The sequence below is a fragment of the Schistocerca piceifrons genome, chromosome 1 (genome assembly GCF_021461385.2).
Source record: "Schistocerca piceifrons isolate TAMUIC-IGC-003096 chromosome 1, iqSchPice1.1, whole genome shotgun sequence".
NCBI classification, from domain to species: Eukaryota; Metazoa; Arthropoda; class Insecta; order Orthoptera; family Acrididae; genus Schistocerca; species Schistocerca piceifrons.
In genome coordinates this window covers 274,945,017-274,960,906 of record NC_060138.1, presented here as the reverse complement: position 1 = coordinate 274,960,906, position 15,890 = coordinate 274,945,017, and the positions used below count along the sequence as shown (strand labels likewise).

Below are 15,890 nucleotides of genomic sequence, written 5' to 3'. Positions count from 1 at the left end.
GTCTTGGAGGGCAGGCTCTGAGTCTTACCTTTCAAGTCCATCAATAATTGAGGACCGGAAATGGAAAATGTTCGAAGTCCCTTTCTCTCACAGAACGCGTTTTCAGTGCTATTATGTTCTCCGTACTCTGTTGCGTCTTGCTAAACTTGTTCCACGTGTCAAATCATGGACGAAATGTTTCAAACATTCATTACTAGGTGGGGCCTGGTGCTTATACCAAGCAGTGCTTCCGAATGGAGTTCCAAGTACCATACATCAATGACTCCTACATTTAGTCTGGAACGATTTCAAGAGAAAACACACAAGTTTTTGGTAGTAGGGGCACCATTTTGGGTTGTGATAGAAATGTTGCAATTGTAGAGTAACGAACAAAAGCAAGCGAAGTCTTTGTTGCGCAAGGTTTACACAAGATTCTTGAGTCAGCTAAAACTGTGAACCCTTTATCTGTTCATCCAATGCATATACACCACTGGCCATTTAAATTGCTACACCAAGAAGAAATGTAGATGTTAAACGGGTATTCATTGGACAAATATATTAGAAGTGACATATGATTACATTTTCACGCAATTTGGGTGCATAGATCCTGAGAAATCAGCGCCCAGGACAATCACCTCTGGCCGTAATAACGGCCTTGATACGCCTGGCCATTGTGTCAAACAGAGCTTCGATGGCGTGTACAGGTACAGCCGCCCATGCAGCTTAAACACGATACCACATTCATCAAGAGTAGTGACTGGCGTATTGTGACGAGCCAGTTGCTCGGCCACCATTGACCAGACGTTTTCAATTGGTGTGAGATCTGGAGAATGTGCTGGCCAGGGCAGCAGTCAAACATTGTCTGTATCCAGAAAGGCCCGTACAGGACCTGCAACATGCGGTCGTGCATATCCTGCTGAAATGTAGGGTTTCGCAGGGATCGAATGAAGGGTAGAGCCACGGGTCGTAACACATCTGAAATGTAACGTCCACTGTTCAAAGTGGCGTCAGTGCGAACAAGAGATGACCGAGACGTGTAACCAATGGCACCCCTTACCATCACGCCCGGTGATACGCCAGTATGGCGATGACGAATACACGCTTCCAATGTGCGTTCCCCGCGATGTCGCCAATCACGGACGCGACCATCATGATGCAGTAAACAGACCTGGATTTATCCGAAAAAATGATGTTTTGCCATTCGTGCACCCAGGTTTGTCGTTGAGTACACCATCGTAGGCGCTCCTGTCTGTGATGCAACGTCAAGGGTAACTGCAGCCATGGACTCCGAGCTGCTAGTCCGTGCTGCTGCTATCGTCGTCGAACTGTTCGTGCAGATGGTTGTTGTCTTACAAAACGTCCCCATCTGTTGACTTAGGGATCGAGACGTGGCTGCACGATCCGTTACATCCATGCGGATAATATGCCTGTCATCTCGACTGCTAGTGATACGAGGCCGTTGGGATCCAGCACGGCGTTCCGCATTACCCTCCTGAACCCACCGATTCCATATTCTGCTAACAGTCATTGGATCTCGACCAATGCGAGGAGCAATGTCGCGATACGATAAACCGCAATCGCGATAGGCTACAATCCGACCTTTATCAAAGTCGGAAATGTGATGGACGTATTTCTCCTACTTACACGAGGCATAACAACAACGTTTCAACAGGCGACGCCGGTCAACTGCTGTTTGTGTATGAGAAATCGGTTGGAAACTTTCCTCATGTCATCACGTTGTAAGTGTCGCCACCGGCGCCAACGTTGTGTGAATGCTCTGAAAAGCTAATCACAGCATCTTCTTCCTGTCGGTCAAATTTCGCGTCTTTAGCACGTTATCTTCGTGGTGTAGCCATTTTAATGGCCAGTAGTGTAACTAACGACTTTTATTTTGAAGATAGTGCCAATTTTTTTTTTCAATGTAGGCGTGCAAGATGTCAGAATACAGCATGAGCGAATTGTCTCCTACTCATCCGTCTCGAACCACTTTTAAAAATTCTTACTCTGGAACAGAAAACTCGAAAAATTTCCACGTATTCAAAAGACGAAAGTCCATAGCGGATGTGATCCATGCCCACTTCATCTGAAAGAGCAGCGATGCTATCCTGTTGCAGTCAGAAAGTCGTGTTGACGATGTTGCCATTTCTTCGTCAACAGCATAGGGATTTTTACGGTATTCATTGCAACATCTGATGAATATCTTGTGTAAGAAAAAGAATTCAGTACTGAGACATATTTTTCTTGAATTCAATTTTGTTGCTCTCTTACAGTGAAGTGGAAAGACTTGACTTATTATTGTTCGAGTATCTACACAATCTTTTAATTCCCATCGTAATACAGGAATTTTAAAAAAATCATATATTTGTTTAAAGCAGACATATTCTGATTGAAACTGTCGATACGATTAACGTATCAGTCGTAGATACTTAAGAAAATTAAAGAAACTTCGCAGTCAAACAAACTGTCAATCAAACGTCTCACATTATTTACATATACCGCTAATGAGAGACAGTCTAACAACTGTTGCGCCTTTTTCGACAGAAAGCCTATGATCGTGAGGTACTTGGTTAAAACGTAAGTTTATCTTCTAACAATTAACATCTCAACTATTACTATATTGCTCAAATGAAGTGAATATGTATTTAAGAACTTCCGCTCTTCACATACATGGCCTAGCGGTTCTGGGCGCTACAGTCTGGAACCGCGCGACCGCTACGGTCGCATCTTCGAATCATGCCTCGGGCATGGATGTGTGTGATGTCCTTAGGTTAGTTAGGTTTAAGTAGTTCTAAGTTCTAGGGGACTCAGATGTTAAGTCCCATAGTGTTCAGAGCCATATCTTCACATACAAATTGCTTGTTATGAGCTCACAAATACTAAAGCTAATTCTAATTTGTTTGCCTAATACGAAACTCCGCGCGATGTTCACTTTTTCATAAACACAGTTCATTCATTTTTCACAGTCCACGTACGCTTTTCCCTTTGTTGACGAATAAAATAACGTATAACTTACGAACCGTAACACTTTTCTTTCACTTTCTCCGCGCACGCACCTTTAATTTAAGAGTCCAATAAATAACGTCCTTCAAACGAGATGTAATTACAATCTGCCACAGAACAGCTCACGGACATCCTTGGCTCCTTCCCAAATGTTGAATCTCCCGTACACAATCTCTCTTTCACCTTCTGTCTTATACTCTCTGGACATCTTTCCGTAGTCTGTAAGTAATTTCTACGTACGCAGTATTTCAGGGAATAGTTCTTCGTCCCACACTAACACAATGCCCGCTCCATCCATAACACCCTTCATTACGTCGTCAGTTTCTCAGAATAGTTCCAGTTCAGTTCCTTCTCGTTACAGTTCTTCCTTCGATCCCCATCACCTTGCGTCACATTCTAAGCATTAATTCTTCAAATGAAGTTACTTCTTCTTTACAACATTACATGACCGTCCCAACATCAACGGACTTCCTTCATCCTCAACTGTGTCTAATCTCGTACGTCGATTACAAAACACTGGTATTTATTTCTATCGAACGGGCATAATATTGACTATAGATATCTTAAAATTTACATCGCATAAATATACAAGAAAAGAATACATTTACAAATAATGATCCAAATAACAATATTAATTCATTAACACTTTGTTTTGTACGTACAAAGATCTAAATAAATATGCAATAAATATACACTGGAAAGGCAGTTAACAAACAGAGAATATCGTCAAATTAACGCATACGTAAAACGAAAATCTCCATCTCATCATAGCTACGTTTCATATATGCTTTTCTTTGTCACAATAGACCAAATATTTATGGTACCCCATTCTCCTGACGGCGATATAGTGATCTGTTACTTTGCTATTATGTCAAGTCCAATATATTTTGTGTTGTTGAAGCCTTCTGCGACACTCTTTCCAACGGCACAGAAAAGTAATGGATTCCATAAAATAAGTGAGTGTCGTAATTCGAGAGCTATAAACGTTAAGGTTACTTTCGTACGTCAGACAGTTTGCCGCCCTGTTCGGTATAACTCAGCGAAATCCGCGCCTCCATATATTTACTCGCTCTGAGTATATTTTTGGCGAATGGCTCACCCTGTAGAGTGGTGGTCGTCCTACGTTTTTGTTCGACAGCCGATACTGACGCTCTGGAACTTCACCGCGGGCCGCCTGTGTACCGATATTATTATCAATTAGTAGCCTACCTAAATTAGTGTGTTACGAGCCACCAATAGACTAGCTACAGTAAGGGTGCGATAGGCCGCCGGTCCCCGAGTACTGATCGTCAAAAGTCGGCACCATTGCAAAATATTATTAATGTCGACTGTTCTTTGTTTCAGATTGCCGCCACACTCAGAAACCCAAAAATTGTGACATAATCGCCTGGCGAAATTTTATTGTCTGTTTGAGCAGATGATTAACTGTTTCACAAGCTTGGAACACTTTTCAGAGATTCACCTATAGCCAGCCCTGAAACAAATGTCTGATATATTTTCTTTTCCTGAAATTACTAAAATTGCTCTGGAAAACTAAGGTATTCCCAAATGTAAAAACATCGTTGAAGGTATAGCATGGTCATGTGCTCGGGAACAAGTATTCTATTGAAATTTAAAAGCAACGCAGTAGAGAAAATCTTGTCAGTACTGTCACAGAATTTTTCTACTACACACAAATTACAAATGAAATCAAATTAAGTAAAAGTATATCTAAAACCAGTTAAAATTTAAATACATATTCAAACAGATTTCGGGATTGAAGCCGCTCGTCGTAAACTTCACTCCAGTAATTCAAGTGGACACCTGCCAGTCATCTTCAGGTGGGCCATTGAAGACTGACGGAGCGTTTTTATTTATTGGATTTCGTTCCCCCCGCCCCAGTGGGTGGCGGGGGGGGGGGGGGGGGGGGTGAGGGGCTGGCAGCAGCACAATACGCCGCTCTGCAGCCTACAGAAAAGGTGAAAAACAGAATCAGGAGATATCATAATAACAAAAGCAGGCGATAAAACGGCGACTGTTAAAAACGGAAACATGGCGAAAGAGTTGCGAAGAAAATATAAAAACAAAGGGTCGGCGATGCTGATGAAAACACTTAGTGAATAGACATGCACAATTAAAAAAACACGGCGACAGTCTGGTTTCTGTTCGCAACAGTTAAAAACACACCTAGCGACTTTATGGTGACTGTTTGCAACACTTAAAAAGGGGGACGCATAACACTGCACTATAGATTATGAAGGCATAGGACAGATGAGGATGGGGAGGGAGGCGGTAGGAGAGTAAAAGCAAGAAAAATGGGGGGAGCCAATGGTGGGAGAGGGCAGAGAAAAACGGGGGAAGCAGGGCGGACGTGAGAAAGGTGTGGGGAAGGCAGTGGAGGGGAAAGAAAAAGGGACTCTGGGGGAGAGAATGGAGTCAAGGAGTGGGTAGGTGGAGAAAAAACAGGATGGAAAGGGGGGGGGAGTGGGAGCCCGGGAAAAGGACAGAAGGAGGGAGGGGGAGGTGAGGATCGTAGTTGATAGGAGGGATTGATGGAGGGGGAGAGGGCATCATCCAGGAGGGGAAGTTGATGGAAGCCACCCCAGGAAAGGAGACAGACGATGTGGAGGTGGAGGGTAGGGAGGACACAACGGTGAAGGTGCGGCAGCAGGCAGGGGTAGAGAGGAGAGGAGCAACCAGGAAGTAGGTCATAGAGGATCCGCGTGGGGAACAGGAGGCATATACGGAAGGCGAGGAAGAGTGCACGGCCTCGAGGATCTGGTGGGACATAGAATTTTGGGGGGGGTGGGGGTCGGATATCCAAGTGGGACTGGTATAACAGACGATGGGACGGATTGGTTTGGTAGGTGGAGACATTCACCTCTCTGCCTTATATAGTACTGTCGCCCATGTGTTATGGTGACAGAAGGTCTGCACCACCTGGCGGCAGCGCCCTCGATGGTGGAACTGCAAGCATCTGCTGTCTTCGGCATTGCTGTTCGTCGCAGTTATCGTATTATTCCGGCGTCTTCGTCTGGAGCCAAACTCGGAGGTGACGGGATTCCACGCATTATCTAGCTGGTAGCCACTGTCACGGTTCATTAGATTTTCCGCGACGCTTATTTCAAAGGATTCTTTTATAAGGGAGTCCCGAAAAGATGTTGCTGTTGGCGAAAATTAATGTTTTGTCATACTCCATTGAATGTCCGTTGGAGATACAATGTTCTCCAACTGTAGACTTTCTGGCTTGCAGAAGACGAACGTAAAGTTTATGTTCAGTGCAAGGTCCTTCCATTGTGCTTGTTGTTTGTCCTCTATAGGCCATACCACACCGACAAGGTATTTCGTAAATTCCCGCCTTACGAAATAACGAATTATCCTTCACTGATCCCAGCAGGTCCGAAATCTTAGATGGTGGCCGGAAAATGACTTTCACCTGAAAGTTGCTAAGGATCTTACTGTTTTGAAGGAAATATTTCCAACGAAGGGAAGAAAAGCTACAGATTTTGCTGACGCGTTCTCCTCTTTATCCACTTTCCGGTTCTTGGTTCTAGATGAGAATTCCCTGTTCATTTGCCGGGTTGAGTATCTATTGTCTCTGGACACTATCATTAAGTGTGCAAGATCTTTAGGTAATCTATCCGCATCCGACACTGTATGGACACTGTGTACAAGAGTTTTAAGCATAGTCATGGTTTCGGATGAGTGATGGCAACTCGAAAAGTACAAAGACAAATCAGTGTGAGTGGGCGAACGGTAAGCAGAATGTCCCAGAGAGCCGTCACTCTTCCATCAAATCAAGACATCCAGGAATGGGAGAAAACCATCTTCCTCTAATTCCGTAGCAAATTGCATATTCTCATAATGGAGTTAACACGATGTAAAGAGTCCATTTACTTATCTTCTCTGTGGAGGCACATTACGAAAGTATCACCCACGTACCTTCAAAAAACAGTTGTTTTAAGAACTGGCGATTCAAATGCTGTTTCCTCAAAGTCCTCAGATGGCTCTGAGCACTATGAGACTTAAGTTCTAAGCTCATCAGTCCGCTAGAACTTAGAACTACTTAAACCTAACGAACCTAAGGACATCACACACATCCATGCCCTCGGCAGGATTCGAACCTGCGACCGTAGCGGTCGCGCGGTTCCAGACTGTAGCGCCTAGAACCGCTCGGCCACTCCGGCCGGGTCTAAGTCCTCCACACAGAAATTAGCCACCAGGAGAGACTAAGCGCTACCCAGGGCGGCACTGTAAGTCTGTTCAAAATATTGTTGGTTAAACACAAAATATTTTAAGGAAAGAGTGAGCCGAAAAAAAGCAGTGATGTCCGACTGAAACTGTTTACCAATCAGTGCCAAGTAATCAGCAGAGGTACCTTTGTAAAAAGAGATACTACATCAAAACTCACTAAAAGATCCGAGCTTTTTAGGTGGAGAGCCCCCAGTCTGAAGACGAAATCGGCAGAGTTCCTTGTATGATGTGCACATTTGCCAACCAATGGTCTCAGCAAGAAAGCAAGATGTTTGGCTAAATCATATGTTGGGGCATCAATATTACGGAGTGGCCGTGCGGTTCTAGGCGCTACAGTCTGGAGCCGAGCGACCGCTACGGTCGCAGATTCGAATCCTGCCTCGGGCATGGATGTGTGTGATGTCCTTAGATTAGTTAGGTTTAATTAGTTATAAGTTCTAGGCGACTGATGACCACAGAAGTCGCATAGTGCTCAGAGCCATCAATATTACTCACTATTAGTCGTAAAGGAAGACCTTCTCTGTGCACTTTAGGAAGACCATACAGCCTTGGTGGTACGCTGCCATGTGGTCTTAACCACTTGAAGGTCTCTAGAGGTAACGAGGAAGAATTCAGGAGTGTACACGTCTTTTGTTGCACACATGTTGTAGGGTCGTGATCAATCTTTCTGTACAGAAAGACCTTTAACTTCAAGCTGTGAGTTTATAAAATACTATGACCTCAGTTTTAATGTACTGATATATTCCTATTTTTGAATGAAATTTGAACCAAAAGTGAACATCGCAATCTGACTAACTTTTAGGTCGTATGTTGTAGTTGTCAAGAACATTCTTATAGCACAACAATAACGAAACATTTTTCTTGTGGCATCGTTCGAACACGAAATATCCATTGAGCAAACTCCTTCCAGAGTGCTGTACAGGGAGAATGGATCAAAGCTCGGTTGTTAAACGCCCAAGTACTGATCCGGAGTCTGGGGTTCGATCCAGTCAGTGCTAAGATTTTAATACCGGTTGTCACTTCTTCCACCTCTGGCAACATTTGTTACTGTGGAAAATGACGAGCAGCTTCATGGTTCGCAATGATCGCTAAATTGTAGTTCATAACTGGCTGGGTGAAGGCAGCGGGGCGCCACCTTCTCTAAGATCATTCCAGGTAAAGCACTGTGGTGGCACTAAACGTTGTTTTACGTAATTCCTGCACCAAAGAAAACGAAGTAAGTAGTCGAGAATTCGAATGAAAAACAGTTGCCAATGTGAGTAACTTAGAAGTATACATCCACGATGTAGTGTTGCAACTCTAGTAACTTAATAAAGGTTAGTCTTACGGTCCAAACTGTATAGCAATTAGGTTCCTTTCGGAGTATACTGACATGATAGCTCCATACTTAGCAATCATATACAACCGCTCGCTTGACGAAAGACCGTACCTAACGAATGGAAAGTTGCGCATATCACAACAGTGCTTAAGAAATGAAATAAGAGTATCCCACAGAATTACAGACCTACATCACTGACAGCGATTTGCGGCAAGATTTTGGAACATTATGAATTATCTATAAGATAACAAGCTATTGGCACACGGAGTCGGCAAGGATTAAGAACAGATCTCTCATGTGCAACACAAATGGTTCAAATGGCTCTGAGCACTATGGGACTTAACATCTGAGGTCATCAGCCCCCTAGAACTTAGAACTAACCTAAGGACATCACACACATCCATGCCCGAGGCAGGATTCGAACCTGCGATCGTAGCGGTCGCGCGGTTTCAGACTGAGGCGTGTGCAACAGAACTAGCTCTCTTTTCTCAGGAAGTAATGCGTGCTATGTCAGATTGATACTATGTTTCTAGATTTTCAAAACGCTTTTGCTACCGGTCCTTACAAGTGGCTTCTAATTAAATTTCGTGCTTTGGAGTATTATGTCAGTTGTACGACTGTTTCGCGATTTCATGTCGGTAAGGTCATAGTTCGTAGTAATTGACGGAAAGTCATCGAGTAAAAGAGAATCGACATGTGGCGTTCTCCAAGGAAGTGTTACAAGCCGTCTGCTGTTCCTAATCTATACAAATGGTTTAGGAATAAATCAGTGCAGCCCTCTTCGATCGTTTGTAGATGATGCTGTCTTTTACTGTCTGGAAAAGTCATCAGAAGATCAAAACCAATGGCAAAATGATTTAGGCAGTAGATCTACGAGGTGGCAAAAGAGGCAGTTGACCCCAAATAATGAAAAGCGTGGGTCATCCACATGAGTACTGAAAGGAATTCAGTCTAAAGGCTGTCAATTAAACTAAATACCTATGGATTACAATTAGAAATAACTTATATTGTAACGATCAGATAGACATTGTGGGGAAAGCGAACCAAAGACTGCGTCTTATTGGCAGGCCTCTACTACAGAGAGTGCCTACACTACGCCTGTCCATCATCTGCTCTAGTGTTGGTACGTTGTACGGGATCTTTACCATATAGGATTGACGGAGGGTATTAAAAAAATATTTAGATCCAGAGATTAGTTCATTTTGCTCTACCGCGAAATAGGGGGGAGAGTGTCACAGGTATGACACCCAAGTTGAGCTGAAAATAATTAAAACAGAGACGTTTTTCGTTGCAGCGAGATCTTCTCACGAAATCTAAGTTGCCAACTTTTTCCTCCGAATACGAAAATAGTTGACAACGACCTACAAAGGAAGAAATGATCATCGTAATAAAATAAGAGAAATCAGAGCTCACATGGAAAGATTTACTGTTTGTTTTTCCCATGCGCTGTTCGAGAGCGGAATGGTATGGAAATAGTGTGAAAGGGGCTCAATGAACTTCCTGCCAGGTACTTATGTAGGCATCGCAGAGTAGCCATGTAAATTATTAATTTTAATTTTAATAATGAGGCTGACCGATGTGGCCGAGCGGTTCTAGGCGCTTCAGTCCGGAACCGCGCTGCTGCTACGGTCGCAGGTTCGAATCCTGCTTCGGGCATGGATGTGTGTGATGTCCTTAGGTTAGTTAGGTTTAAGTAGTTCTAAGTCTAGGGGACTGATGACCTCAGATGTTAAGTCCCATAGGGGGGGGGGGGGGGTTGGGTTGTGTTGTTTGGGGAAGACCAGACAGTGAGGTCATCGGTCTCATCAGATTAGGGAAGGACGGGGAAGGAAGCCGGCCGTACCCTTTCAAAGGAACCATCCCGGCATTTGCCTGGAGTGATTTAGGGAAATCACGGAAAACCTAAATCAGGATGGCCGGACGCGGGATTGAACCGTCGTCCTCCCGAATGCGAGTCCAGTGTGCTTGCCACTAAGTCCCATAGTGCTCAGAGCCATTTGAACCATTTTTTTAAAATAATGAACAGCCTCAGTTGCACCGTTTACCTAGAATTTACCTAGGTTTCAGTCGGGATAACCTTCTTCAGAGCACTCGTGGCTGCCGCATCGCAGTCGGGAAGTAGGGCCGAGGCAGTGCCAGATAAGTTTTACAGTTTGACGATAATTTATGGATTTGTATTTTTTGCTTGACGATGTCCACTATGGACAAACGGTAGATACTGTTATTCTGAAGAAGGTTGGTTTATCCCGACTGAAACCTAGGTAAATTCTAGGTAAACGGTGCAACTGAGGCTGTTCATTGTTAAAATTAAAATTAATATTTATACAGTTGCTGACAGGGCCGCGGAATATTGAAGATATTTATAGCCATGTAAATGGAATTCTGTTGGTAACAACCTGTGGGCCGATGAGAGCTTTACCTCTATGGAGGGATAAGGTAGTTGACTAGAGCAGCAGGGAACGACACACGAATCTGTCAACAAACAAGTCACCTGACCCAAGTGTTCGCGAGGTGCGGCTGCCCTGTTGTATAGTCTGTCGGTAAACTGAAGAGCGAGCGAGCGAGTCCCCACTCTGCCAACCCAGCTACGCCACGAAGCCCTTCTACAGGCAGTTTCACAACGTAGTACCGGCCCTGCCGCGGCGCGCGCTTTAAATCTGTGGCGACGCCGTGTACAGATACGTCCCGGTTGCGTTTATTTTTAGACAAATGCGTTAAGACCATCAGGAATATAAAAGACGATAGCTTCTTCCGAAACACAACATTATATAGTAAATGATATTAACATAAAAACGGAAGTCAGGACTCTACTACAAACATAGAACCGAATGCCTGTTTATGTGACTGTACGTTCGTCTATTGCTATTCGTAAAACGAACCCCATATAATGCAAGCAATCTGTAGAATTGTAGGGTTGTTCTTACTTTGTGTTTCTACTAAGAGGTAGAAGTTTTCTTTGAAGGGCTGCATGGAAACTTAACACTTCTTACAACTTAAAAAGTACCAGGAATTTATAATTTTGTTTGCTGTATTATTTCGATTTCCACTACTTTCTGTCACTGTCTTCGTAAACATGTCTGGAAAGTATGTGTACAATGTTATGTGTATTGGGTATTTACTCTTTTGTCGGCTGTCAAAAAGGTTACATGTGTTTTGGTCGCTTCAACGATTATTTGTTCTGTAATAAACCGGATTAGAGAATCTGTATTAAGTTTTTTTATAAGAATGGAACAAAGTGTATGAAAATTTTAGAAATGTTAAATATTACTTTTGGTGAATCTGTTATGAGTAAACCAAGGGCATACAAGTGGTATAAACATTTCAAAGTAGGCCTTAAAGGAGAGCGATTTTACAAGCGTGGATGAGATTAAAAATGCACAGTTAAGAGACCTATAAACTATCCCCAGGAAACAGTTCCTAAAGTGTTTCGGGAACTGGAAAAAGACGGGCATTAGTGTGTAGTATGTAATGGGGAATATTTTGGAGAGGACAACATTGATGTTGATTGACAAAGTTCTTACCAAAAAATAAAAATTAATGTGTGAACGCACCTCGTATGTCAAACCTCTTACTTAGATGTCCAGAACCGGTATACATGTTCCAAAGGAAATTTCAGCAGTGTTTAGAGCAGCTAATGCGCACATATTTTAAGCAATGTGTCTTAGAATCAGGTGAGCAGTAACCGAGATAGAGATTTAGCGACAGAATACATTTAAATGCTGCAGTTCCACAAGCATAAAAGGCTTTACGTTATTTTGAAACTGTCTATAACGATGGATTTCTTCCTAAATTATTAGTTTTCTTTCGTGACGATTCCAGTAAACGACGCAGATTATTTTTGCGTTCCTTCCTTATGCGTCCTATTGTGGCGAGGCTGACCCTTGCATAAAATTGCAGCCGCTTGATTTGGACTGATAATATTAGCCAACAATTCTTTTTGTGTCGCCTCTTTAACACACGTTATATTAACATTGGAGACGATTGAACGCTAGCCGGCCGGTGTGGCCGTGCGGTTCTAGGCGCTTCAGTCTGGAACCGCGTGACCACTACGGTCGCCAGTTCGAATACTGCCTCGGGCGTGGATGTGCGTGATGTCCTTAGGTTAGTTAGGTTTAAGTAGTTCTAAGTTCTAGGGTACTGATGACCACAGAAGTTAAGTTGCATAGTGCTCAGAGCAATTTGTACCATTTGAACACACGTTATAATACGAGGGCTATCCACAAAGTACATTACGTTATGGAATTAAAAATAAATAAAGTATTGGAATTTTTTTTATTATACACAGATGAAAGCCACACTTAAATACTACTTTTCTACATAGTTGCCATTTAAATTAAGGCACTTATCGTAGCGATGGACGAGCTTAGAAATTCCTTCGTCGTAAAATTCGGCCGCCTGCGCCTTCAACCATGTGTTTACCTCTTCTTGAAGCTGTGCGGCGTCATCAAAACGCTGCATAGCCAACCACTTCTTCATTGCTGGGAATAAGTGGAAGTCGCTCGGTGCCAGGTCGGGACTGTACGGCGAATGAGGAAACAACTCCCACTTAAAAGATTCGAGAACTTCACGAGTGGCATTTGCCGTGTGGGCCCGGGCGTTGTCATGAATCAGCAAGATCTCTGAGCCCAACTTTCCCTTGCGCTTGTTTTGTATTGCTCTTCTGAGGTTGTGCAGAGTTTGGCAATACCTTTGAGAGTTTATTGTAGTCCTCTTTCCAGAAAATCCACAAAAATCACACCTTTTCTGTCCCAAAAGAAGAGGTAACCACGTGGCTGAAGGCGCAGGCGGCCGAATTTTACGACGAAGGAATTTCCAAGCTCGTCCATCGCTACGACAGGCGCCTTAATTTAAATGGCAACTATGTAGAAAAGCAGTATTTAAGTGTGGCTTTCATCTGTATATAATTAAAAAAAATTCCTACACTTTATTTATTTTTAATTCCAAAACGTAATATACTTTGGGGATAGCCCTCGTAACATTAGAGACGATTCAACGCTCGTTACCCCTCAAATACTTCTCCGTATTCTGTACATTTTCTTGCAATGCTAGGCGATTGTCCATCACTTCTGGATATCGAAGTATATCAGTGAGTATACAAAGTTTACAGACGGACTATACGAGGCTTGGTCGCGTTGCAGGTGGACTGGGCCTACCTGACCGAGCCAGACGGGCGGTCGTGTCTGGCGTTCAAGGGCGGGCGCTGCCCGATGCCGCGCGGCAAGGCTCTGGGCGGCACCAGCGCGCTCCACGCCATGATCCACATCCGCGGCAGCCCTCAGGACTACGACGCCTGGGCCGCGCTGGGCAACGACGGCTGGGCATACCGGGACGTCCTCCCGTTCTTCAAGAAGCTGGAGGCCTTCGACGAGAAGGAGCTGAAGAGGAGGCCGCACACCGAGTCCGTCCACGGCCGCGACGGTGCCATCCGGGCTACAAAGTCAGAGTCCCCACTTTCCTACACGGTCGCTCTGGAAGAGGCAGCCCGAGAGCTGGGGTTCAAAATTATCCAGGACTACAGCGCCGAACCGAACCTGGGGTTCGGACACGTACCTTGCAACATCGAGAACGGCACCAGATGGAGTGCCGCTCGAGGGTACCTAGCGCCAGCCAAGGATAGGAAGAACCTGCACGTCGCCAAGTCCGCGTACGCGACGAAGGTGCTCGTCGATCCTAAGACAAAGGCGGCGTATGGTGTACAGTTTGTAAAAAACGGCGAGGTGAAGGAAGTTAGATCTAAGAAGGAGGTTATCGTTTCGGCAGGAGCTATCGACACCCCTCACATACTGATGCACTCGGGAATAGGACCAAAGGACCACCTGGAGGAGTTCGGCATAACTGTAATAAAGGATCTGAAAGTCGGATACAATCTACAGGATCACCAGGTTTACCCTGGGCTCTACTACACGAGGGAGCCTCCGCCGAAGAAGTCGCTCGAGGGCGCCGCCTTCGAGTACCTGTTGAACAGGACGGGGTTCCTGGCGGCAAGCAGGACCAGCACGTTTACAGGATTCGTCCGGACGGATCGGGCGCCTCCCAACCGAGTCGGGCTCCCGGAGTTGGACTCGCCGAGCTACCCGGACGTGCAGATACACTACTCGTACGTGGAGAGAGGACAGTCGGGCGCGCTGGCCGAGTTCTACAACTACGGGGAGGAGGCGGCGGCGGCCCTGGCGCGGCTGACGGAGCGCGACGACGCGCTGCTGGCGATGCCGACGCTGCTGGCGCCGACGAGCCGCGGCCGCGTGCGTCTGGCCGGCGCCGACCCGCGCCTGCGGCCGCTCGTCGAGGCGGGCTACTACGCCGACCCGCGCGACCTCGACAACCACGTGGCCGGCGTCGCGTTCGCGCACCGCGTGGCCGCCACGCGGGCGATGCGCGCCGCCGGCTACTCGGTGCGCGACCTGCCGCTGGCGGCGTGCGCCGACCGGCCGCCGCTGACGGAGGACTACTGGCGCTGCGCGCTGCCGCACCTCGCGACGACGCTCTTCCACCCGGTGGGCACCGCCAAGATGGGGCCGGCCGGCGACGCCGACGCCGTCGTCGACCCGCAGCTGCGCGTCCACGGCGTGCGCAACCTGCGCGTGGCCGACGCGTCCGTCATGCCGCTGATAGTGCGCTGCAACACCAACGTGCCGGCCATCATGATCGGCGAGAAGTGCGCCCACATGGTCGCCCAGCACTGGCGCCGCCGCGACGACGCTCACCCGCTCAAGGAGGAGCTGTGAAGGGACAACCTTTCCCGTATGCCAGTCAAGATAACCGTTTCACGTAATTTCGTCCTCATCAGACCATATTCGTAGTGACACAGTAACCTATCTTACAGCTAATCTACAGCGTGTTTCATATTTCATGTTACACATTTCTAAAGGTTGTAGAAGGCACTTAAGGAGATCAGTTATTACATAGGAACTCATGTTCTGAAGCGTAATACGAAGACACTACAGAGCGTTAAAGTTAATAGGTGCCGGTGTCTATACAGGGTGTTACAAAAAGGTACGGCCAAACTTTCAGGAAACATTCCTCACACAAAGAAAGGAAATATGTTATGTGGACATGTGCCCGGAAACGCTTACTTTCCATGTTAGAGCTCATTTTATTACTTCTCATCAAATCACATTAATCGTGGAATGGAAACACACAGCAACAGAACGTACCAGCGTGACTTCAAACACTTTGTTACAGGAAATGTTCAAAAGTCCATCGTTAGCGAGGATACATGCAGCCATCCTCCGTCGCATGGAATCCCTGATGCTCTGATGCAGCCCTGGAGAATGGCGTATTGAGTCACAACCGTCCACAATACGAACACGAAGAGTCTCTACATTTGGTACCGGGGTTGCGTAGACAAGAGCTTTCAAAT

At 45.5% G+C, this 15,890-nt stretch overlaps 1 protein-coding gene across 1 annotated transcript in view; it reads left to right on the top strand.

The window, feature by feature from the left end:
• LOC124710920 (glucose dehydrogenase [FAD, quinone]-like) overlaps positions 1-15,624 on the top strand; it is a 32,190-nt gene extending 16,566 nt beyond the window's left edge. The window contains exon 3 of the mRNA XM_047240966.1: positions 13,669-15,624. Within this exon, the coding sequence (XP_047096922.1) occupies positions 13,669-15,255 (1,587 nt within the window). The 3' untranslated portion in view covers positions 15,256-15,624. The remainder of the gene's footprint in view (positions 1-13,668) is intronic.
• Positions 15,625-15,890: the final 266 nt, after the last annotated feature.